We start from the raw sequence: 24,964 nt of genomic DNA on the forward strand, positions 1-24,964 counted from the left end.
AGAGTGTTTGATTTAAAGTTATGTGGACTGGAGTTCAAATTCTGCCTTTGCTACTTGCTGCCTCTAATTGACCTTGGCCATGTCCCTGGGCCTCATATTCTGTATCTATAAAATGAGAGGGCTGGACCAATAAGTTCTAGGGATTTTTCTAGTCCTCTCTCTTCCATCATCTTCCAAGTGTATCCACTGGGTGCCCACACCAAATTTATATTAGGTTACCCTAGCTTTTGAGGAAAGGGAGATTATTACTGCCACCAACATGATGTAGGGCAGGGCTGTCCAACCTTAAACGTATTTTGATTTGCCATTTTAGTGAGTGTTCTGTGGTAGCTCAGCTTCCTTTACTAAAGCATTTATGTAAATTTCTATGCTTGTAGGCTGGCTGCATAAATCGCACTTTGGGCCGCATGTGGCCCAGAGGCCACATTTTGGACAGCCCTGATGTAGTGTTTCCATTCACAATGACATATTCTGAAGCTGCTCCTCTAAAGCCTAGCTGAGGAACTGAGATCTTGAAATCCATTTCAGGAAGGAAAAAAAAATGTTTTAGAGTTGTTCTGGTTTCTGTTTTGTAAGAAATTAATCGCTATTGAAGCCTTTAAACCAGAAAGTTTAATACTCTATCACTACAGCCATTTCAGCATTCTGCGTGTATTAGCTACACACAAATAAATTGGGGCAGCAGTAAATTAAAGTAGCACTACGAGGAAGCTTCAATATGTAATGTGGAAGCTCCTTCCTACTCCAAAGAAACCAACCAAAAAGAAAAGGCAGGAAAACAAGCTGAGAACAGGCTTCTGGAATGAGACCCAGAGAGAGGATGAGAGAAGAGATCATGTGGTACCCATGAGTTTTTGCATGACATTAACCAAGCAGCATCACTTAAGAGTGTTTACCTGAGTGAGGGAACAATTGAGAAAGGGGAGTAACTGGATGAGGGCAGCTAGGTGGTGCCATAATGCACAGAACTCTGGGTCTGAAGTTAGGACACTTACTAGCTGTGTCTAGTATCTTTGCCAAGAGAACCTGAAACGGTCACAAAGAGTCGGACACAACTGGAAATAACTGAACAGCAAGTCACTGGACGATCCTTAGGACTTCAAGGAACTGTGATTTTATATACAGAGGCTCCCTCCGCTCTAAAGAAGGCAAATTCCTGGATTTCTGTGGCTACAGATGGGGGAATTATCCAGTGGCCATATTTCTAGTGATTGGGCTCTCTGGCCTGGGCTGCTTCTTGGACAATAGACAATCCCTCTGTCCCCAGAAGCCTTTTTAATATGGTCACACCACCTGTCAGAGCATGCACTTAAGTGACACAACTTTATTAAACCAAAGAGTCACCTTCATTCTGTGGTGAGGCATCACATCACAAATGGTGGCACTGTACATGGGGAAGTAGCAGGGGAGTCAGAAGTTGAGCTGAAGGGGCCAAAGAAAACTACGAAATTCAATGAGATATGTTTGGAGTTCATGGGAAAAGACTATGGGTGCATGGTGGCTACAAGGGAAGAAAATCAGCTGGAGAAAACCAGGAAGACTAGATAGAAATAGAACACTGAATAAATACCGGGCGCAAGTAAAAGCAAATAAGATAGTGCCTGCCCTCAAGGAGTTTCTATTCTAACAGATGAAGGCACTCAAGAAAGGGAGGTGGATGAGGAAAAGGTATCAGTGTTGGGGTAGCATGGTAAAGAAATTGAAGGAAGAGGTGTGGATGCCGGGGTTCCCAGCAAAATAAAGTAAAAGGTTTTAATAAAGAAAGTGAAAATGGCCCCAAGCCCAGGTCTCTCGCACACACACACACAACACACACACACACCAGAAACACTCCTATCCATCTTTGCTTCCCCATCACCTCACGACCATAGTGCAGCTTCCCAGGATGTTGCGAAACCTGTTCTGTTTTGCAGGTAAACAGACCTATAGAGGGGGGATTTGGAAATTAAGCACAGAGTTGAGACAGTCCATAAGGAAACTCCAGGCAGGCCCTGCTGTGGAAAGGAGAAAAAAGCCAGAGTACTCCATTGGCCTACATTGCCCCCCTACCCCCAAACAGGTCCAGAGCTGCTGTCGATTACAGCACTTAAGAATGTGAACAGCTCCCTGCTTATCCAGAGGTGCTGAACGTGGAGGGAACACAGAACTCAGACTAAGGCAGGGGAGCCCAGGTCCAGCTTCACCCTCATGGGCCTGGAATGATTCAGCCCCACAGACGCCATCAAAGTAATCCATCAAAATAACACCATTTCATCCCCTTGAAAATGGATGTGACCACTCAGTTCAAGAAAATAATAGGCTTCGATGGCTGCTAATCTTTTCACTGCCTACAAATTAACTCCCTAGCCCACAGTGGGGGTTTGGGGTGGGGGAGGTGGGAAAGAGTAGGAGAATAAGCCTCAGTGATTCTTCCTATTATTTTGAAGTACCATGTTGGCTCCCCGCCCCCAACCTGCCCCATGAGAGCACCTAGGTGGTACAATGCATAAATTCTGGGCCTGGAGTCTGAAAGACTCATCTTCCTCATCTGGTCTCAGACACTAACCCTGAGCAAGTCACTTAACCCTGTTTGCCTCGGTTTCCTCATCTGTAAAACGAGCTGGAGAAGGAAATGGTAAACCACTACAGTACCTTTGCCAAGAAAACTCCGAATGATGTCACAAAGAGTCAGACACAGCTGAAAAATGACTGAACGACAACCCCCCCACCCCCAACACACTTTCTACCATGAGGTTGACCATGAGAACAATTTATATAGCATGATTAACTTAGTTTCAAAAACTAACCACTTCTAACACTCCCTAGAGCTGCACGATCAGGGTAACCTCTCTGAACTCCAGTTTTCTCACTCGTGAAAGGAGGTGAGGAAGCTTTATTATTGGTTTTATACAAGGGGAAACTGATGTAAGTGATACTCAGGGCTGGACCTGTCAGAGCAGAAGACGGGAACACTTTGTACGCTCTGCATAGAAAAGATGATTATCATGGCCAGCTCCATAGGGTTGTCATGACTCGGCTAATACTGCTGGATTTCAAAATAGCAGTGGAGCTTCCAGGACCACAGAAAGGTAAGGTACAGAGGTACCATCTCAACTGGAGCTGCCATGTTTAAAGTTGTTAGGAACAGACAGCACTGAATCCCTACCTTTCTCTTCCCCCAGCTCCTCTTACATAAGAACCCATCACCTAACTCACATGGAGAACTGTTAACAAACCTGACAGGCCACGCAGTCCCACAGCCTTAGTTTACAAATGAGGAAAGTGAGATCCAAAAGTGCTAAGAAACCGAGAAATCTTAACTGGCAGGAATTGGGATTGAATCCATGGGTTCTGGCTCAAACCTGCCCACTGCACTAAGCCGAGCCCTTCTCCACTCCACTGTCACAGGTGGAGATCTGATCAACACAATAAACAGATATTATGGGTCATGGACTGAGAGTCACCTTTTCCCAATAGTGGATGATATCCCAAAAATGTGCCTCTCTGTAATGTTGATACTTCCTCAAGTTGAATTCAAACCAACTTTGCATTTTCTTTTAAAAATGTTAGAAGAGTCCATTAGTTAAAACACCTTACACTGATTTTTGTTTACCATGTAAATTAACACTTTTCACCAGGTGGTTGTATTTGTCCTCTCTCTACAATCACCTATGCTGCATACCCAAAGGACTCATCATATAAAGTGAGCTTATCGATCATTTATCCACAGGTGACATAAGCAGGAGTGTGATCAGGCTCATTGTTAAATTTTCAATGTGAGCACGTCCACCTCAGAAATCATGCAAAAGGAACAAAATCAGGCCTTGATTTATCGTTTTGAATTTTGCCTAGACTTAAAGTGTTGGGGAAATTGTTAATAACGAAGATTAAACAGAAAAAAGTGTATCCTGTGCATTTTTTCCTGGTAAACTGGTTGTTAAACATTTACTAGCACATTCCTAGACACAAGGCTGGGACAGAGGGTCATTAATACAGATGACAAGCCACATTCAAACCAACAGGCTCAAAGTCTGGGCTGAAGCCAACAAAATATAACTTGACTAGGAATAAAAGTAGAATTTACCCTTTGGGGTTAAAAATTCAACAAGAATAAGGTTAAATTCAAACATTTAAGGGCCTGCCCCATGCCAGGTACCATGCTTGGGTCTGAAGAGACATAGATGAAAAACAACACAGCAGTCACCCTCAAGAAATTCAAAATCTATTAAGCATGTGGGAGACCCCAAGGACAGTTTCATGTGGAAAAAAGACCTGGGATTTATGGGTAACTACACGCTCAAATAAGCACACAGCATGTTGGAGATGCTAAAAAATCAGGACAATCTTAAGGTGCAGTAACAGATCACTACAGTCTGGGCTAGTCAGACAACCGTGTGTGGTGCTGGGTGCCATGTGTTAAAGACTCAACCAACTGAAATGTGTCCAGGGGAGGGTGATGGAGAGAAGTCTAGAAGCCACATTCTATAATGAAAAATTGAAGAAGCTGATGTTGAATCTAGGGAATAGAAAACAAAGGGTGAGACGTGATTATTGTCATCAAGCACTCAAAAGGCCATCATATGACAAGTCATTCTGTGAGTTTCCCCCACTGTGGACCAGACCGTTCAATCAGAATTTGGCCGACCAACTCTTAGGAGATTTTCTAGAACACACTGGGTAGGAGTTTCATCTAGATAGTCTGAGGTTTCTTCTCATCCGGTGCAGGGGTTCTTAGTCTTAACCAGAACTCCTGAACTAGGGTTCCAAACTTGGATTTTTAATATTCTGGTGACTCCCTTTCAATAAAGTTGGTTTCCTTTGTGATTATATTATTTCATGCATTAATTCTGAAAATAAATTCTGAGTGTCCATAGGCCAAAGGGATCCGTGACACAAAAACCCAACTCTAGCAGCACACTCTTGAGCAGAGCATAGGCTGTAGGACAACAAATCATAGTTTCCAACTTCTCTGAGAGGGAGATAGGGGCTGAAAGTCACCAACATCAAAAATAAGGTGGTTATAAGTTAAGATCAGTAACATGGCTTGGTTCCCCCAGTATGGCAGCCATATTACGACTCTGCTCTCCTGGATCAGTACTGACTACATGAAGCCAGGCAGTCCTTCCTAGTTCCACAGCGCCTCTTGTACTTACAGTAAAATGCTGACTGGCTTCTCTTCCTCACAACTGGAAAGCATTTAAAAGAAAATAAGTTATACAGAATTTCTCTGTTATTCAGTTCTTTTTGATACATTTCTTTCCTCTCCTGTGAATTGGCCTGTATTACAAAACCTTCACAGTATATATGAAGTGACTGCAAAGCTGATAAATCATTACTTCACCAGAACAGCCCAGCCCTTCAGGAAAGGCTGTTCCAACCACTTTTTAGGGCTGAATGAGATAGATAAACTTACCTGCATCCAAGACTTAGACTCTGTTACAGGATCTAAACATGCAGAAGCCCCAAGAGGTGAAGCCACTCCATGAGGAGGGTAAGCACTTTGGTCCTGGAGCAGCTAGCAGACAGGAGACTCATACTGCCTCGAAGAGAGTAAAGCTCAGGACTTGGAAATGGTCCACTTGGACTCTGGGAGCCAGACCAAGGCAGCCGCTGCTGAAAGCATCTGGAGATCATTTGTGCCTGCTGTATAAGGCTGAGCTGAATAGAAGACATTTCAAATCTGATTCTGCCTTTGCAAGGCAAGGCATTCAAACATGAACGGGGGAGGGGGTGGTTTCGATGAGCATCCGTAGCTTCAGATCCCCAACAGGACAGGTCTGTTCCTGAGGAGTCAGGGACACAGGCGGAAGGCCCATTTCCTCTTTGGTTTCACATCTGTCTGGGGCTTGAGGACTCAGACTTGTTCCCCTCACTGCCGTGGTTAGAAGCACGGCTCTCCAGGGCCTTTGCCACATGGCATGTGGAGAGCTAGGGGGAAGGGATAGCCCTACCCCAAGCAAAGGTGGAAGTGCATGAGCTACCGGACAATTGCCCCTCTCAGGCTCAAAACATAGCTTACCCTGGACATTAAGATTAGCTTTGAGGAAGGCCAGGAACAGAATCTAAAATGGAAAGGGGGGTAGGGGGGTGGACTAATAAGAACACAACAAGATTTCCTGAAACTATTTGGGAAAGTTGGTTTTGAACTCATTAAGGAGACAGTGAGTGAAAAAAGTGCCAACGGCAGGGTCAGACAGCCCTGCTCCCACTCCCTTATTTGTAGGGGGCACAGATAAGCATGAGAGGGAAGCTTCAGGGGGCTGGTGAAGATTGTTAAGCAGCACTAGGGGAAGGCTGCCGGTAACATGCCAGCTGTTCCCAAGGAATTCTTCCGTCCCACCCACTCCCTGGGGAGCAGAAGCAGGGCTCCATGTTTACAATTTCTAAGCAGGAGCCAGTGCCAATCCCAGAGAAAAAATGAATTTCAGTCAATAGGGCTTTGGGTTCATAAAACATTACAAGGATAATGAATTCCAAGTTCTCTCCCCACATCATGACAGGCAGATCCAAGAGTAAATTAAATTTTATTTCATTTACAGAGATTTGGGGGTAGGGTGGGGGGGACAAGTCCGTGTACAAATGAGATCCATGAGATATAGTGAAGCTTGCCATAAACATACACGTACCCTGTCTCGGGGAAGTGATTGAGAAAGCCTGCCTCCATGGGGAAAAGGAGCCTGATCTTGAAGTAGGTCTGCAAATATCCCTCCTGCTTCCCACTGGTTCAGCACTGATTCATCAGCTCGGTGGCAGCTCATCAGATACAGCTTCAGGCCGCACCAACCAAAGCCTTTCTTTGGCAGAAATGAGAGAACGCCTTGGTAACGTGACCATGCCTAGGATGGCGAATGGCCACCATGCAGCTTTTCAGGAGCACTGTGAAAGAAGTGATTCTTCTGCATCCCAGGTAGATGTGGCTGGCAGCTGGTGTGGAGAGGCAAGTCCAACAAGACCACTACCTTCTCATCCAGAGGCAGGGTCATTAAAAACAAACAGCCATAAAGGTTCAGGACCAGGTAAAGACATTCAGACACTCATGCAGTCACTCTTCACCCATCCAAAACACTAAACAGTCCCATCCTCACCCCCTCCCTCCCCTATCCCACCCACGAACATCCCACCTCAACCAAGTTCAAAGCAGGGATCTGAATTCTTGTCTGACAGGTTCACTGTGTATTCCCAGTCATGTGAGCATCTCCCTCCCACCCCAAGTGGGGCAAAGCAACCCTAAGGAGAGTCCATGGATACCATGGACAGTTGGTCAAAGTCCGTAGGCTGTGAACTAAAGCAGCTTGACGTAGTTTTGTGGGATCAGTCCTCTCTTGCCATTCAGAGTGCCTTCTAGCCAACCAGGTTCCCTTGAACTTTGAACTGAAAGAGAAGAGAATAAAAACAAAACAAAACCAGAACAACTTCACCAAGATGCCTGAAACACCAATATTCCTGTGTCCCCAATGTAGGAGGATCATGGCCTCCAAGCTCCCAAACTGGGAAAAGACCTTACTAGTCATTCATTCAATAAGTACTTATGAAGTTCCTATTTATGTGTCAGATGCGGGGCCAAGTGCTAGGAATGTCAAGAAAAAAATCTAGCCCACTGACCCTTATTTATTTTACAGATAAGGAGTGTAGGGAACTTGGTCAAAGTCACGCATGCAGGAAGTGGCGAAATCACATTCAAATATGGTGCTGGGTACACAGTAAGTACTTAATAAATGCTCCCTATATGTGCTAACTTCTTCTTCTTTACCATGGTGGTGGTACTTTTAAAAGAGTCCTCCAGAAAATTCCATAAAATGAGAACTAGGACCTGACCTTGTCATCCCAAGTCCCCTAGAGCCAAAGGCGGTGGGTCAACAGCAAGTGTACTTATTAAGTTGGGCAGAAAATAGGCTGGAATCTCCCCACCCCAGCAGTTCTAAGTCAGTATTTATAACTACAGATTGAGTGATGTGAAAAGCACCAAGCTGGGGTCCACTAAGGGCTGGTGGACAACATAAAGGGAAGACAACCGTTCTTGCAAGGCTGTGGAAAACAGAAGAGGGGCCACGAGACTGGAGAAGCACAAACACCATCCTGATTTTTGAATATAGGGAAGAAAACAAAGTCTGCAAACTACAGGCAAATGAACTTGACATTAATTCCTAGGGAAATTCTGCGCTTCACTATGAAAGAGAGAAAGAAATGGTTATTAGAGCACAATGAGCCAATATGGCCCCAGAAAGAAGAGGTCGTGCCAGAATGCCCTTATTCGCTCTTTGGATGGAGTTGAGTTAGCTGAGAGATCAGAGAAATGCTGAGCCCGCTACTTAGGTAGGTTTTCATTTCTTCCCAACTAACAAGCACTTAATTTCTCTCCTTTCCCCCATAAACTGGGGGAACAAAAGGAAAACAAAAACATAGTAAAAGTGCATAGTCGAGCCAAACAAATTCCAGCACTGGCTTTGTCCAGAAAGGTCCGTCCTACTCTGCATCTTGAGCGTGTCGCCTTTCTGTTGGGGATGGGGAACAAGCTTCGGCACTGGTCCTCTGGAATCACGGCTGGTCACTGCATTAACTAAGGGTTCTTAAGTCTTCGAAAGGCAGTTATTTTTACAACACTGTTGCTAAAGTAAAACAAAGCCTTTGACAGAGCATCCAATATGACTCTGATGGAAAAGATGGAGAAATGTGGACTGGATAGTACAGTGTGATGAATCTGAAACTGGTGGAATGACATAATAGTCATTAATGGCTCAATGTCAACATGACAAGAGGTCTCCAGTGGAGGACCTAAGAGATCTGCACTTGGTCCTATGCTGCTTAATTTTTTTTTATTATAATCCTGGATAAAGACAGAGATGGCACACTCACCAACTCTGCAGATAACATGAAAAAGAGAGGGACAGGTAAATCTAATAATATGAAATTCAGAAGGCATAAATCTATGGTGTATATCTTACATTTGATTTTAAAAAATCAACTTCACAAGCTTAGGACACGGGAGGCATGGGGAGAACATAATTTGCCCGAAAAAGATCTGGGAGCTTAAGTATACTGCACACTTAAGTATGAGTCAGTCTGTGGCCAAATGAGGAAAATGTAATCTGGGGCTACATTAAGAGGGGCACAGCTCCCAGGACTGGGCACGTGAGAGGACCACATATTCTGCCCACATTGGACTCCATCAGCTCTGTTCACAGTCTGGGGCATCACAGTTTAAGAAGGATGCTGATAGGTTTGAAGATAATTCAGAGAAACGTGGACAGGACGGGGAAGGGCCTTGAACCCTGACCCACAGGAGGGTCAGTGAAAGGACCCGGGATGGTCAGCTTCACGAAAAGAAGACTGGAGAAGTGAACGTGACGGTGGTCTGCAGGTATCCGATGGGCAGCCACAAGGAGGAGGGATCAGATTTTTTCTGTTTGGCCCTAGAGGGCAGAACCAGAAGCAGTGGGTAGAAGATGGGAAAAGACAAACCCAAGTCTGAGTGAAGAAATGATTCCCTAACAAACAAAACTCATCTGATGAGCAACTGAAGCTCCTAGAGGCTGTATCAAGGACCTTCCCCATGCAAACCACCCTCCCCTGGACATTCTCCAGCTCAGCGTCCTTCCCAAAGCGTTGTGGTGCCCAGAGCTGAACGTCCTTCCTCAGGCATCATCCAGCCAGGACAGAGTACAGGGAGGTGATCACTTCCTTAATCCCGGACACTTGGTCTCACAATGCATCCTAGGATTGAAACAAGTTTTTGCTGCCAGAGGGAGATAACACAGAACTGGATTTGGAGTCGGGGGGCCTAGGGAAAAATCACTTAATTCCTCTAGGCCTCCATTTCCTCATCCATAAAAAGAGGGGGTTGGAGCCCTTTCTGGCTCTGTTGAATCTTATTAACCTCACAGTTTACTAAAACACCCCAGATCTTTTTTTTTTTAACCCTAGACCAAAGCTTAGATATAATGAACCAAACATCCTCCATCCTGTGAACTTAATTTTTTGGAACTTAAGTGTAAGATTGGACGTTTCTTCCTATTTAAATTCAACTTACTGAAACTCAGCCACAGCCTTTTTTTAAGCCTGATTCTCATCCTAGAGGCTAGAGATGCCAGGTCAGCAATCTGGACCTGGGAAGACTCTTCTGCCAACACTTACTATGCTCTTTCTCTCTGACAAAAATAACTTCCTTGGTTTGCCATCGCTCCCTAGCCCTTCCTCAACCTTAAGTCCTAGCACCTCATTTTCTCCCAATCTGGTGTCCAAAGGCTTCGATTAAGGGGTCAGCTCTGCTTCTTCACACCTGTGCGAAGTAAGTGTGTGAAGTAAGTCACTTCAGAGCCCCAGGACTCAGTTTTCTCATCGGTAAATTTGGGGCTCACATTAGAACTTAGACATTCGATGACCTCGAAGGTCCCATCCAACACCCCTTCCCCACCCCCCACTTCTCTACCTTATCCCAAGCTTAGAGCCACCAATGCTCAAGGGAGAAGATCTGACTAGTTCTCTAGTAGGTAAACTAATGGAAGCAGTCGCCATTCCTGTCGACTTCTCAAAAATACTGAAATCCTGGCACTTCCATCACCCTTCTGAAGGAATCTCAGGCTGTAAGTTCTGGAACTAATGCTTTCTGGTAACACAAATCCCTTCTTACGCTACTCATTACATGATGAGATTTCACATATTTAGAGATCTGACTAAATAAACCCAATGATCCTCTCCTCCAGTGTTACAAGGACGAAAGAGGAACCATTTTTCAAATCAATTCAACAGGATCACATCCAAATTCCCCTTTGCCAGTGTCTCCCACTTTGTAAAAGCCTGGCAGAGGGGAGACAGGGCCAGTCTCAGAATCAGTCCTGGGTTCATATCTTCCCTCTAAACCCTACTCTGTGGTCCACCGTAAATCACTTGACCTTTCAGTGTTCCCAGGGCAAATCTCTAAGACTTTAAGCTGGGGGCACACTCATGGAAGGAGTGTTGAGACTCTGGGGAAGCTGCAAACTGCCCCCCAGCTTTGCAACCCAGATGTTGGTTCTTCTCTGGTAACTATGAACTGTGATTTGAATCAGACATGGTCTGTCTGTTGATGTTTGTAATTTCTGTTTGTATTTGCCTTGAAGTTCAGGGGGCTGATCTTTTCCCCCTGAACTGTGAATGATATTTGTATGTTTGATTAAACTGAGATTGTTAACCCCTTAAAGTTACTTTCCTTGGTAAAGCAGATCAAAGAAAAAAAGACTTTAAGCTGCAGAGTGGGTGGGTAGAGGAAGGAAGAAAATGTTCGTTTATGAAGCGCCTACTGCGTGCCAAGCTTTTACAAATAAGATTTCTCAACAACTTTGGGACATAGGTACTATTATGATTCCCATCTTACAGTTGAGGAAATTCAGGCAAACAGAGGTTAAGTGACTTGGCCATCATCACACAGCTAGTAAGTGTCTGAGGCTGGATTTGAACTCGGGTCTTCCTGATTCCAGGCCAAGTACTCTATCCACTCAATAGCTGCCACCAGCTTCCTCTAGTTCCTACAAGGGATTTCTTAATCAAGAGTTCAACTAGCTTCTGACAACGCTTTCTATCTATATGTGAATGATCTGTCTTCTACCCTACAAACAAACAAAAAAAATGCCTCCAAAAATATAAACATTATAAAGCACTGGTCTTGGGAGTTAGGAAAACCTGGGTTCAAATCCTACCTCAGACACTTACTAGCTGTGCGATGATGGCCAAATCACTTAACCATTCTGTGCCTCACGTTTCCCCATCTGTCAAATAATGGGGTTGGGACTCAATGGCCTCTGAAATCACCTTCAGCTTTAAACCTCTGATCCCATGACCTCTACTTTCATTCACCACTCAACAAATGCTGGACGGACAGGCGCATGTATGATCCACAGCTCTTCACAGCAAACATCTAGATGCTGCCATGGCTAACCCTGCCTGCCACAGACAGTTGCACGGTGTGTATGCATTTTAGTGAACAGACTTTCTCCTCTCTTCTCTTCTCTCTTCTTCTCTCTCTCTCTCTCTCTCTCTCTCTCTCTCTCTCACACACACACACACACACACACACACACACACACACATACACACTCCAAATATATTCAGGCTGGCCAAATGGACCAGGCTGCTTGCTGCCTATGGTTTCCACAGGCAATGAAAACCTATCTCCCCACCACCGTCCTCCTGGAACTCACCACTCTTACTGAAAGCGCTACTCACAGGCAGCATCCCTGTTGCCACAGTAACTAATGCATTTTTAGATGAGTACTGGGAATTTTTTTTTAAAGGACACACACTGTATTGGATAAAGAACCTTCTGAACAGTCATGTGCATGAGCATCAGATCAGATACTCCATGGGAATGGATGCCTTCCATCCAAGGCACCAAACACGCCGTTACCTATAGCTAGGGTTGGGCTCGCTGTTCAAACTCGTGAGAAACACGTGATGCAGGATGAAGGGAAATCACCTTCAAGTCCGATTTCTTGAAGCGTGGTACTTTTCATGGTTAAATCAGTATAAGGTAAATCTGAAGCCTTAAGGGGATGTTAGGCTCCCTCGGGGTAGCATGGGGTAGAGGACAGAGTGTTGGACTCAGAGTCGGGAAGACTTGGGTTCAAATATTGCCTCTGATACCTCCCTGCTCTGTGAGCAGGTGACAGTCACTTAACATCTCTGAGCCTCATGCTAATCTGTAAGATTGTAAGGCTATAGGAGAGTTGTGTTCTCTATTGGCAAAGGGAATTCTCATAGTTGGGGTTCCTACACCATTAAAATTATACTAACTTAAGACTATGTGGAAAGAAAAATGAGATTAAGTAAATTAGAATTAGTTCCCATGATACCTGTAGATCTTGAGTTTCTTGACATCACATCAACACAGCTAAAGAGACAAGTACTAAAACCTATGAAGAACATCTCACCTTATTTGAGACACTGAATGCAGACGCTCATCCCCAAAAGAGATTGTGGAGTCATCAAGACAGCGTAGACACCTGCTTTTCACTCCAACACTAATGCACTACTCCCATGGCTTCTTGGTGCCTGAGTGGGGAGCCCTAGGCTCTCAAAACCTGTGCCAACAGACCCTTAGCAGGTCCAACAACGTGTCAAGAACAGGCCCAGCAACTAACTATACATGTGTCACTCAAAGACACAGCTGGTGAAGTAGGACCAGAGAGGTTGATGAAATGACCTGCCACCTCAGGTGATGTCTTTTTTGGTCAAAGCATTTAGGGAAGTTGCTTTCTAAAGGTATCGGGAGTCTCCTACAGTCTATAGGGGAAGCACACCAATGAAATCACAGGGATTTGAACCACTGAGGCACGTTTCCAGTAAGTGACCCAGGAAAAGGGGCTACCAAGTTACTGTTCCATCCAATCCAACAAAAATGTACTAAGCACCTGGTCTGGGTCCATAGAGGTAGAACTAAATGGATAGAAACGGTCCACTGTGCTGAATACGGCGTGGAGGAAGGTGGCCAGCCTACAGCGTGAGTCCATCAGAACAGAGATATGAGACAGGCCACTGCAGATGGCAAAAGAATTGGGTCCAGAATGTAAGAGGAAGACTGTAGGTGGGATGATATCTGGGAAGCATTTACAATGCACTCTACAATCCCAAACTGATCCTAGGAGCAGGGCAGGGAAATTTAAGAGGTGTGTGTACGTTTGATGTTTGTTAGAAAATCTTCCTAACTATCAGAACTAAATCTCAACGTGGAGTAAATTCCTTCAAAAGGTTAGTTGTTGTTATCATAAGTATTATCATTGCTTTTTCATAGTGACATTTAATGTCTGAATACATTCACGAATTTATTAAATTAATAATAATATCCCATACTTACATATAATACCTAATACGTATACTTTACAAATCACATAATATAATTATAGAAGATGTCTCAGGCATGAGTTGGACTAGATGTCCCTTGAGGCCCATTCCAGGTCAAAAATTCGGTGCTGCCATAGTAAGAAAACACCAAATATTTTACATTTTAAAACACATTCATTCTCCTAACAATACTATATGGCTACGTATTTTGGAAAACCACAATCTCCACAGAATCCAAATGTTGACTGTCTCAAGGTATGTGGGTATGGAACAAGCCAAATGGATCTGCTCCCAGGGCAGCCAACCCAGCCTTTATCCAGGGGAGTAATCCCTGTGAAGACAGGGCCCAGCATCCCCTATACCAATTGCCTTTGGTGGGCAGATTAGCTGAGAACACCAAGAACAGCAGCCTCCCAGTCCCCCACCCCACTGGCCCTGTGGCTCTCAACCAGAGAAGCAACCTTTATGGGGATCCAACCTAGCAAATGTCCCTGCCCCTGCTGTGGACCTGGACCCTGCCTCCTCAGCACACACAAGTACTGAAGACCCAGAAAAGAAAGTCTCCCCACCAAAGTCCTTAATACTGTCAAGTGGTTCAATCTTAGAACTGAGATGATTTTATCGATGGAATTGATAGGGAAAAAGGCACATCATTATTCACTTTTCTGCTATACCCCAAGGGCCGTTGGGCCTTTCCATCTGACTCGCAGTACTGTCTCCCCCACATTAGAACGTTGAGTTCCCTGATGGAAAGAGCTAGCCTACTTTTCTCTCTGTATCTCCAGGACTTAGTACAGGACAACATGTTTGAAATATGCCTTTTCATTGCTAGGCTGCCACATATTCTAACTGAGGCCTGGGCACGAGAAATAGTGCAAGGGATTCCACTGAGGGAGCAGAGATGGAACAGATGGTATCTGAGGTTCCTTCCAGTTGCAGATTTTGTGATTCCTTGATCTTTGTATATGATCTAAAAAGAAGGTAGGCCTTTCATGTTACCTACAATAAGGGGAAATAGATCGATTTGCCCAAGACTTGCTCCAGCATCCATGGCACACGAAAAGACCTACAGAAAGGCTTCCAGTATGTTGGATAAGTCTTCTGCCAAGGTCCAGTGGTGAACATGGACAGGCAGCAATCAGGATGAGAAGACAAGAAGCAAGAGAAGGAGTATCCACATTGAGGAGAACACAGTCCCATGATATATACGTAAATAGGCCTAGGCTGTGATCATGACCACTACACACGGGACACTGGCTTTGAGATGCAATGATTGAGTGTTCCTAGCTTTACTGCCGTGGTCACCAAACTCGAATGTATTTCCTGCATTCACTGTAATAAGATGGTAGGATCATGGATTTCAAGAGACAAAGGACCTCCATGTTCACCAAGTTTAACCCCCTGTAGTGACAATCTTGCTAGCAGCTTCTGTGGGGGTAATTTTTCAGAGTTATAGGAGTTGTGGTCTCTACTAGCAAAGGGAGTCCTCGCACCATTAAAATCATACTGACTTAAGACTAGAGGGAGAGAAAAATGAGGGAAGCAAAGCTGGGGTAGTTCCTAATACCTGTAGATGCTGAGTTTCTCAGCATCATGTCAACACAGCTAAAGAGAGGGACACCAAAACTCATGGAGACATTTCACCGTCCTTATTTGAGCCACTGAGTGAAGACCTTCATTCCCCAAAAGGATTGTGGGGTCACTAAGAACCAGAGTAGAGCCATGCTTTTAGCTCCAGGACTACTCTGATGGGCAAAATGAGGCCCTAGGAAGTTAAAGGATTGCCCCAAGTAAGTGGCAGGGGCAAGTTTGAACCATGATTCAGAATCTAGCATGCTTCCCACCCCGCCATCCTGCCTTCTGGGTAGAGATACTGTGGGCTAGTACCTGAAGTGCCAGACTTGAAGTCAGGAAGACCTAGGACTCTCGCCTCAGAGGCTTTTGAGCTGCGTGATCCCAAACAGGCCACTTGACTCCTCTGGGACTCAGTTTCTTCTTCTGTACAACAAGCAGGTGGGCCTCAATGACTTTCAGGATCCTTTCCAGATTTCAATCTACCATCCTATGCCTGGGTTCCTAACCGGGTGTTATACTCATTTTGAGCCAGCAAGAACGGAGCCCCCAATGAGCAGCTCCCGTCCATACTTACCATCTTCAAAAACTGCTCCTATTTCAAAAGACAACTCGGAACTATGCTCCGCCTCGCACGGATAGACGGCCCGAGCCTTCCGACTCACAACGCTGCAAAGGAAGAATCAGAGAGACAGGGCTGGATCAGAAGAGGCGGCCCTGGGAAGCAGACATCTCCCCCTTCTGCCCACCCTTCAGCAGGCAAAGCCCTCCCAAATACAAAGCACAGGGAAGAGGAAGGAACATCAGGAAAAGCCACGGTGTCTGCTTCTCAAGTCAATGACTGGTTTCCAATCCAAACCTTCACCTCGGGGAGCTCTTGCTAAGCCTCTTCCCTCCCTCTCTTCTTGCCTCACTGGCTGTCAGAGGGCTGCTCTCTCCCTCTCAGCCTGCACTGTAAAAACCACAGGGGACACTGCCTTCTTACACGTTTCAGTTTATCTATTAGGGAAACAGAAGGCAGCCCAACAGAGGGGGAGAGAGGGAGACAGACTGGTACACACTTCATGCCCTCAGTGAGGAATTCCTCATGCAGATCTGTTTGAGATGAAAATCTGCCCCCCGAGCCCCGGGAGAAGCAAGGGGCCTCCTCCATTGCCTTGGTCGGCCTTGTTTCAAAGGACTTTCCTGCAGAGAGGCCAGTGGAGAGGGGGTAGGCTGGCCTTTCATGGTCTGACAAGGCCACCCATGGGGGCTCCGGGGAAAAGGGCATCCTGGTAAAGGGCTCAAAACTGGGGACGGAGCTTGGGGAAGGCCAGGCCTCGAGCTCACTGGGGTGAATAGCGAACAGCCGAGGTGGGGAGGGGGTATGTGAGCATGCCATCAAGGGAGAAAATCACTTAGGGAAAGGTCAGGGATTTCAATTCCACTACTGGCTCTGCTGGACGGGGAACTGATGCCCTCTCTGGGGTTCAAATTTATGTGCTTGAAAACTAAAAAGCAATGTAGCTATAGTGGGAAAAGAGAGTCAGGAGGACCTGGGTTTGAGTCTTCCTCCTGACACATAATGGTTGTGGGACTCCGGGCAAGCCACTGACCTTCTCAGTGGCAGCTAGGCAGCACAGTGGATAGGGTGGTGGGCCTGGAGTCAGGAGGACTTGAGTTCAAATCCCACCTTACTGGCCATGGCCAAGTCCCTTAACCTGTGTCTGCCTCAGCTTTTCTGAACTCTAACTCTAATAATAGCACCAACTTCTGAGGGTCATTGTGAGGATCAAATTAGATAATGTTGGTAAAGCGCTTAGCACTTGGTGCTAAATAAATGTGTTTTTGTCCCCTCTCATCTTCCCCTCATCCCCCATCAACGGGTCTCAAGTTTACTGGCCTTGTAATGCAAGAAGGTCATGTGAAAAAAAAATTCTCCTTAGAGAGTGAGAGATAGGGCAAATTCCTGAGATTATAAGACATAATCAGTTCATGTCTCCGAGAAGCCTGGAATCGCTGTATCAGGAGAGCAGCAGGAGGATACACCCATCCGAGGGAGATTAGCTCAAGGAAAGGGTTCCTGAGTAGGTTCTAAACACGAAGCCCATACAGATCCAGGTCCTGAAAGCTGGCCTTGGCCTACCTCTTTCTGACAGGAGGCAGCAAAGAGAATCAGTGAACCTAAAGCTGAAGTATCCTATAGTCATAAAGGCTTGGGTTTGAATGCCAACTCAGCCCAGTTAAACTGCGCTCCAGCGTCCTAATCTGTAAAAAAGGAGGCAATGATCCCCATACTACTCCATGCCTTCAGAGTCTGTTGGGAAGAAACCACTTTGTGGAATGTCCATAGTGAAGCCACATTCATGAATATCCCCTAGTGGATAACAACGTACCCCAAACCCAGGCCGTCCAACGTACCTTTCTGTCGGCTTGTCGGCCACAGCAGCAGAAGCGGGGAGGGAGAAGGACGGGGTCACCGGTGATGAAGGGACTGCAGCCGCGTTGGCACTCAGGCTTGTAGGAGACTGCGGGTTTAGCCACTGGACCATGGGAGAACGGACCTGACTTGGGCTAAGGGAAAAAGGGAGAAAGGAGGGATTAACAGGTGATGATACCAACCTACCTGACGGGAATGATGCCAGGCCTGTCTCCAAATGGGGGTCAATTATGAGATTATGGCAGAACCCCACTCATCTTCCTTATTCTGTATTTCCTACCCTCATATATTTCTCTTTGAGATATCACACTAGAGAGCCAGATACTCCTTATGGCAGTGAATCCCGGTGGAACTGGATAAATACGAACTTGCTTCGGTAAACCAAAGATGGTGGCATTCAGGAGAGGTTTAAAGAAATAGAATCCCATGGGTCTAAGGCACAGCATTCTGGGAAGGGGCGGGGAGGGGATACAGAGGGAAATTTAGGGGATGTAAACACAAAAGCTATCAGTAAAATGTATTTTTTTTTTAAATAACCCGTCTGAACTTCCTTAAGCGGGCAGATGAATAATTTACCAGAATTTCAGAAGCTGCTCTACTCAGACCAGGCCCTCCTATCTGGCTCCCTGAAACCAAACGTTTAGCACTTTTAACTTTCAAAATGCTTTCCCCTTTATTTTCTCACTTGGTCTCCTGCTTTTTATGACCTAGCATTTAGATCACCATTGGAAAAGTACAAAGATTGGCATTTGCCTAGGAGGGGCCCATGGTAAAATTACCCTAAGGAGGAGCAAATTAAAACCACAAACTATCAGAGGAACTAAACACTCCACAGAATGTTCGATTTTTAAAAGGCATCCTTTTGACCACTCTGAGAGAACCAATCAGTGCACACCAGTCATTCAATAATTAATTACCGAGTGGAAGTATTTTTTTTCCTTAAACTCTCTCCAACCAGACACTGTCTCTAGAATTATAATGTCGCTTGCTGGCATGAAAAGACCCCAGGCCAGTTGTCCTTTTCCCCAACCTCAAGCCAAACGCAACAGGGTCACAATCAAACTCATTGCCTTCCTATCAAAATCAGCTGCCCATGCCCAATTGCCCATTTTAATTGGTGAAAAAAAATATCATTTTTTTCAGGTTCAGAATTCTGCACTCATCTTTGGTTCCCTTCCCCACCATCTCTAAGCCCAATTTGTTACCAGGTTTCTCCCCAATGGTCTACGTTCCCACTATCATCACACCCTAGAGTCCTAGGTCATTCACTCTATGCCTGAACTCCTGGGACGGCCTACTAACCTGGCATTCTGGTTTCTCAGACCCTACTATATTCAGTCTATCTGATCCAGATAGTCCTTCAATATAGCTTTTACCAGGCCAATCCTCTCCTAGAGAAACATGGCTTTGTATGTCTACTAAACTAGTCTACATTCCTTGGGCAGGTTTTCAAGGTCCTCCATAATTAAGCTGATCAATTAATCAAGCCATGATGAAGCTCTGTGTTCCTTGGTTTCCTGATCTGTAAAATAAGGATGTTAGTAGGCCAACCATTCTGGAGAACAATTTGGAGCTATGCCCAAAGAGTTATAAAACTGAGTATATCCTTTGACCCAGCAATGCCACTCTTGATCCCAAAGAGATCAAAGAAAAGGGAAAAGCAGCTAATTGTATAAAAATATTTATGGCGGCTCTTTTTGTCCTGGCAAAGAACTGGAAACCAAGGAGATGCCCATCAAGAGGGGAATGGCTGAACCAGCTGTGGTATATGATTGTGGCGGAAAACTACTGTGTTATAAGAAACAACGAGCAGGATGGTTTCAGTAAAACCCAGGAAGACTTTAACTCACGCGAATAGAAGTAAGCAGGACCAGGACAGCACTGTACACCGTAACGGCAATTCTGTAAGGATGATCAACTGTGAAAGGCTTAGCTACTCCAATCAAGACAACGATCTAAGACAATGCCAAAGGGTGATGACAAACGCCATCCACCTCCAGAGGGAGAAACGATGAACTCTGAAAGACGGACTGAAGCTGTGGCAGTGCTACGATTTGAACCCAGGTCCCCCAGACTCCAAATGCAGAGCTTTTACATACACTGCCTCAGGACCAGGTGGGTTGTGGGGTGAATAGTTTTTCACCCACAGCAACCGATGGAGACTAATCCAACCTCATTTTATAGGTGGACTGACCCTAAGAGGAGTTCTGTTTCACTCTCAAAGTCAAAAAGGGAAAAGGGGAAAAGCTAAACTTGAATGCAGATATTCCTGGCTCTAAGGCTGACCCTCTAACCAACACCCCACACTGCCTCTCTTACAGACTTAAAGGACATTTACTACACAGAGGCAGGCAGGTGAAAGACAAAAGGTATTATAATTCTTTCATCCATCATCTTTTTCGTTGAATACCTTATTTATTTCCCCATTTAGCCACACACTCATGGCCAATAAAAGAGATTTCACCCAAAGCAAAGAGTCCCATTAATTTAAAGGTGAGCTGCATCTCCAGCCACTAAATCCTGGGATGGCCTGAGCTGGTGATTCCTCACTGTTGACTTACTAAAAGGAAAAGGAAATTAAATTAGTGGAAATAGGAAAGGATGATCTGAGCTGAAATTTCAGGTCCAACAATAGCCCTGATGCCTCCCAGCAATTATCCCAGGCACTCCTCGGAGAAGAGGAGGGGTGGTTCTAACACACCTCCTATCTGTTTTTCCAAGGCATGAAGAGTCCAGGGATTAAATAACAGCCATCCATCTGCCTGGAGGGAGGACAGATAAGGCAGGAAAATAAAACAGGAGAGGTTATATTTATAAGGTCCTTTCAAAGGAAAGCTCTAGGGAGTTTTGCCCTTAATCCTTACATCTTTGAGAGGCACTTTTATAGAACAGAAAGAGGTCTGGAGTTGAAATTACACCCTTGACACTTAGTCCCTCCCCGCCAAGTGACCTTGGGTAGATTCCTTCATCTTACTTAGCCTCAGTTTCTTCTTCTCTAAAGTGGGAAGAACCAATACTTGTAGCATAGCTACCTCACAGGGGCATCTGTGAGGGTCCAATTCATTCATCAAGGATTTCCCAAGCACTTAGTCTGTGCCAGACACTGGAGACACAAAGATTAAACACAGAACAGCCCCTGCCTTTGAGAAGTTTCTATTCTACTGCAAAAGAGACATATGCACACAGAGAGTAAATATATAATACAAAGAAAATGCAAAATAGTGGGAAGGGGGATGGGCAGCACTTGATTCCACATGACACAAGGATCAGGTGAAGGCAGTGAGGAGGTTTAGCTTGGACATGACAGTTGTCTTCAAGTATACGAAGGTCTGTTACATGGAGGAGAGATCAGACTTACTATTTTTGGCTTCTGAGGACAAAACGAGGAGGCAATGGGAAGTTGCAAACAAGTAAATGTAGGCCTGATATAAGGAAAATCTAACTAATACAGCTTCTTCTTTTTGTTCAGTCATGTCCCCACTGGAGGTTTTCTTGGCAAAGATCCTGGAGTGGTTTGCCATTTCCTTCTCCAGCTCATTTTACACATGAGGAAAGTGAGGCAAACAGAGTTAAATGGTTTGCCCATCATCACACAGTTAGTAAGTGTCTGAGGCCAAAACTGAACTCAACTTCTCCTGACCATGGGCCCAACACTATCTACTGTGCCACCTACCTGCTCCATTAATATAGCTAAGTCCCAATTAGTGCGAACAATGAATCCCTTTGAAGCATCACATTATTTGAATTCACACTGCCTATTTCCCTTCCACTGCAGCCTTCGGTGTGATTTTGACCATGGGATTCATTATTTACACTAATCAGGGCCAGGATATAAACTAGCACTACCCAGCAGGGGCCTGCCTTGAGTGATGGTGGGTTCCTCTCCCTGGAGGTCTTTAAGCTGCGGCCGGATGACCACTCCTCAGGCGTGCTGTCATGAAGAATTCTCTTTCAGTAGGGGGTGGACTAGATGGCCAGTGAGGTCCCAACCAAATCTAAAAGGCTGGGATTCTATGACCTTGCTCCCTTCATTCAAGAAGCCACAAGGAACCCTAGAGGAGACATCTCTCGTCCAATCCGGTGAGGCTTAACATTCATTCTAAAGCCACCCTTCCAGAGGCTGGAAACCAAGGACAGAGAGCCTGAAGGGCTTCCTCCCTCAGACAAGGAGCCATGGAACACCTAAGAGCAAATCCTGGTGCAGGCAGCTGGGTGGCATAGTGGATAGTGCTTGACCTGGAGTCAGGGAGGCCCAGGTTCATATCCCACCTCAGACTGACTTACTAGCTGACCTTAGGCAACCCACTTAACCTCTGTGTGCCTCAGTTTCCTCGTCTGTCAAATAACAGTACCTACCTCACAGGACTATTGTGAAGCTCAAAAGAAATGATGTCCGCAAATCTTAAAGCACCATATAAGTGCTGACCATTGTCATTATTATCTTTATCATCATCATGGAAGCCCACACATCAGGTGTCCAAACCCCTATATTACAGGCTGGAGAGAATAAACTTCATCATTTTCCTTTTGGTTCTGGCCCAGGGAAAATCCCCTTGCAGGGTTCCCTGCCCCACCCCCCCATATCAGTCCATCAGGTTCACTGACTCAGATGCAAACAAATTCTCACCCTCACCCACAAGAAGTCCCCATCCAATCTTATTCACCAAGGAACTGGCCCACTCCTCCCTAATCTCCATAAACGCCACATGTCCTATACCTTTTCGACCAAAATTCCTTCTATTGTCTCCTTTTTAACATAAACCTGGCTCTCCCCCGGGTTCACCATATCCCTTGAAATCTGCTCTCCTAAGATCCACACCTCTTCCCATACTCCCAGGCTCCCAAGTCCAGGAACAAGCACAGATATCACAGCTGTTCCCCATGATCTACATGATCCCCCAATGGCCCTTCCTCTTGTGGTCCATTAATTCCCTCAGACTACACTCACTCTATCTCTCACTTAGCCTCCTCTAAGGCCTCCTCCCAACCTTCTCAATAAATCTTGAACACCCGGCACACATTCTTCCTTTCCCTTCCATCCCGTGTCATCCTGAGGGACTTCAATATTCACACTCACAGGCCATCTAGCAACCTGGCTCCTCATTTTGCAACTCCTTCATCTCCAGTGACCTCCTTCTCCACTCCCAGGTTTTTCCTTCATTTTTCTTAAATGGGGAATCATCTTACCTTAATGCCACTATTATAAAGGAATACAAAGAATAAATAATTTATTATTATAATATATTATATACATAATACAAGAGTAATCAATTAATTAATTGATTAATCCCTCTATAATCGAGAGTACCCAGTGCCTCCCTCCCTCCTCATTTTCAGTTTTTAAATTCCTGTGTCTCCTTTAAAAAGGCCATTTCAAACATCACATCCTCCACAAGCCTTCCCTGAGACCCTAGCATGCGATTCCCTTCACAGACCTAACCTAGTACTTTGTTTTGGAAGTACCTGGCGCATGTATCCTACAACAGTGTATGTAATGGCTCCCTAGGGATGGTATCACCTCTTCCTACTAAGACACTAATGCACCAGGGAGTCAGGCAATCTTGACTCATTGCCACAGCACCACCCCCAAGCACTTTTATGTTCTGCACACAGTAGGTACTTAATCAGTCAATCAGGGTCTATTAAGTGCCTGCCACATTCCAGGCACTTGAGAAAGGCAAAAGGAAGTCCCTGCCCTCAAGGAACTCACAGTCTAGTGGGAGAAACAACACGCAGACCTCTATGTACAAACAAGATACAAAACTGAGGTAATCAGTGGAGGCTAGGGACCAGCATTAAAGGGGATGGGGAAATGTTCCATCTTGTAGAAGGTGCGATTTTATCTGGCACAGGAGGGAAGCCAAGAAAGCCTGGAGGCAGAGATGGTGTAAATACCTGGGAGGATGGAGGATCTTGACAATAAAACCAGGGTCACTAGATCCAAGAGTACATGGGAGGGAATAGGGTGGAAGAGGACAAGAGAGGAGGGAGGGTGGCAGCTTGTGAAGGACTTTGAATGCACAACTTTCAATCAATATTCACACGGCCTTCCTGTGTGATGAATGCTTATATGCTTATAATGAATGCTTCAACGATCAGAGCTGGCACTGGTAAAACCCACTGATTTTATTTAAACTTGAATTAACGATCAATTAAAAAATAACAACCCAAGGGCCACAAGCTTCTTAAAAGCCATGCTACAATACTGTTACTGAAAAAGGAGGTGCTTTCTTAGAAAGACTACAAAATCACATGTACCAAGAAGGAAATAAATTAAGGGGCCTGCTAATATATCTGTTTGCTGTTTGGCATCTATCTTTCAAATTTAGGAGCGGGTTGAAGGAATCTTCTCTCCTAAAGGCTAAAATGAAGGCAATCCATCCTGGGGAGGGGAGGGAGACCTGACATAATCATCTTCCTCTGAGAAGAAATGGTATTGTCTGGCACCGTCGATCTGGGGTTAAAAAAAAAAAAACAAGAGGGCTGCACAGGAAATAATCTAAGGATTTGGTACAGACATTCAGACACAAACTCCGGAAACAATTTTATTGTACATTCATCAGGCTGTTCCTAAGGTAACACAGCTAACAGGGAGCTGCTTGTCTCTAGAGAGAATATGGAAGAAGGGAGGAAGTGTGTGTGTGTGTGTGTGTGTGTGCGTGTGTGTGCGTGTGTGCGTGTGTGTGCGTGTGTGTGTGTGTGTGTGTGTGTGTGTGTGTGTGTGTGCGCGAGTGCACACACACATATATCTACTCCCTCACGCTCCTAAGGGGTGGCCAACATTAAGTACCTGGAAGAGGAAAAGGCAGCAGCTCATTTCAGAAAAGAATTTATGGAAGGAACAATGAACATGCTGCACACTTCATAGAGCTGATTTAAAAAAAAAATAACACACACAATCAACCATCAGTGTTTGTTACTTCTCTTTCAAATGGTGATCCAGCCTTCTCCTGGAAAAGAGAAGAGGTCTAGACGCATCATTTCATTGGTAAAGGAAACGCTCTCTAATCAATGCAAGTTCAGCGTTTTCTCCACAACTGTTGCCCATCCTGGAGCATGGAAATGTTCAACTGTTGTGCCCAAGATCAGAGCATCAATAGGTGTGACAGATGGGACCAGAACCCGAGTCTTCCTGGATTCCAGGCGAGCTTTCCATCCACTACATCACACTGCCCTCATACT

At 45.2% G+C, this 24,964-nt stretch overlaps 1 protein-coding gene across 1 annotated transcript in view; it reads right to left on the reverse strand.

Moving 5' to 3' along the window:
* Positions 1 to 6,485: 6,485 nt before the first annotated feature.
* Positions 6,486 to 24,964, reverse strand: part of ARHGAP10 (Rho GTPase activating protein 10) — a 371,669-nt gene continuing 353,190 nt past the window's right edge. Inside the window, exons 21-23 of the mRNA XM_036764654.1 lie at positions 17,764 to 17,916; positions 15,941 to 16,032; positions 6,486 to 7,350 (exon numbers count right to left, since the gene is read on the reverse strand). Of these exons, the coding sequence (XP_036620549.1) occupies positions 7,262 to 7,350; positions 15,941 to 16,032; positions 17,764 to 17,916 (334 nt within the window). The 3' untranslated portion in view covers positions 6,486 to 7,261. The remainder of the gene's footprint in view (positions 7,351 to 15,940; positions 16,033 to 17,763; positions 17,917 to 24,964) is intronic.

This window comes from Trichosurus vulpecula, chromosome 6 (assembly GCF_011100635.1).
Source record: "Trichosurus vulpecula isolate mTriVul1 chromosome 6, mTriVul1.pri, whole genome shotgun sequence".
Lineage (NCBI taxonomy): Eukaryota > Metazoa > Chordata > Mammalia > Diprotodontia > Phalangeridae > Trichosurus > Trichosurus vulpecula.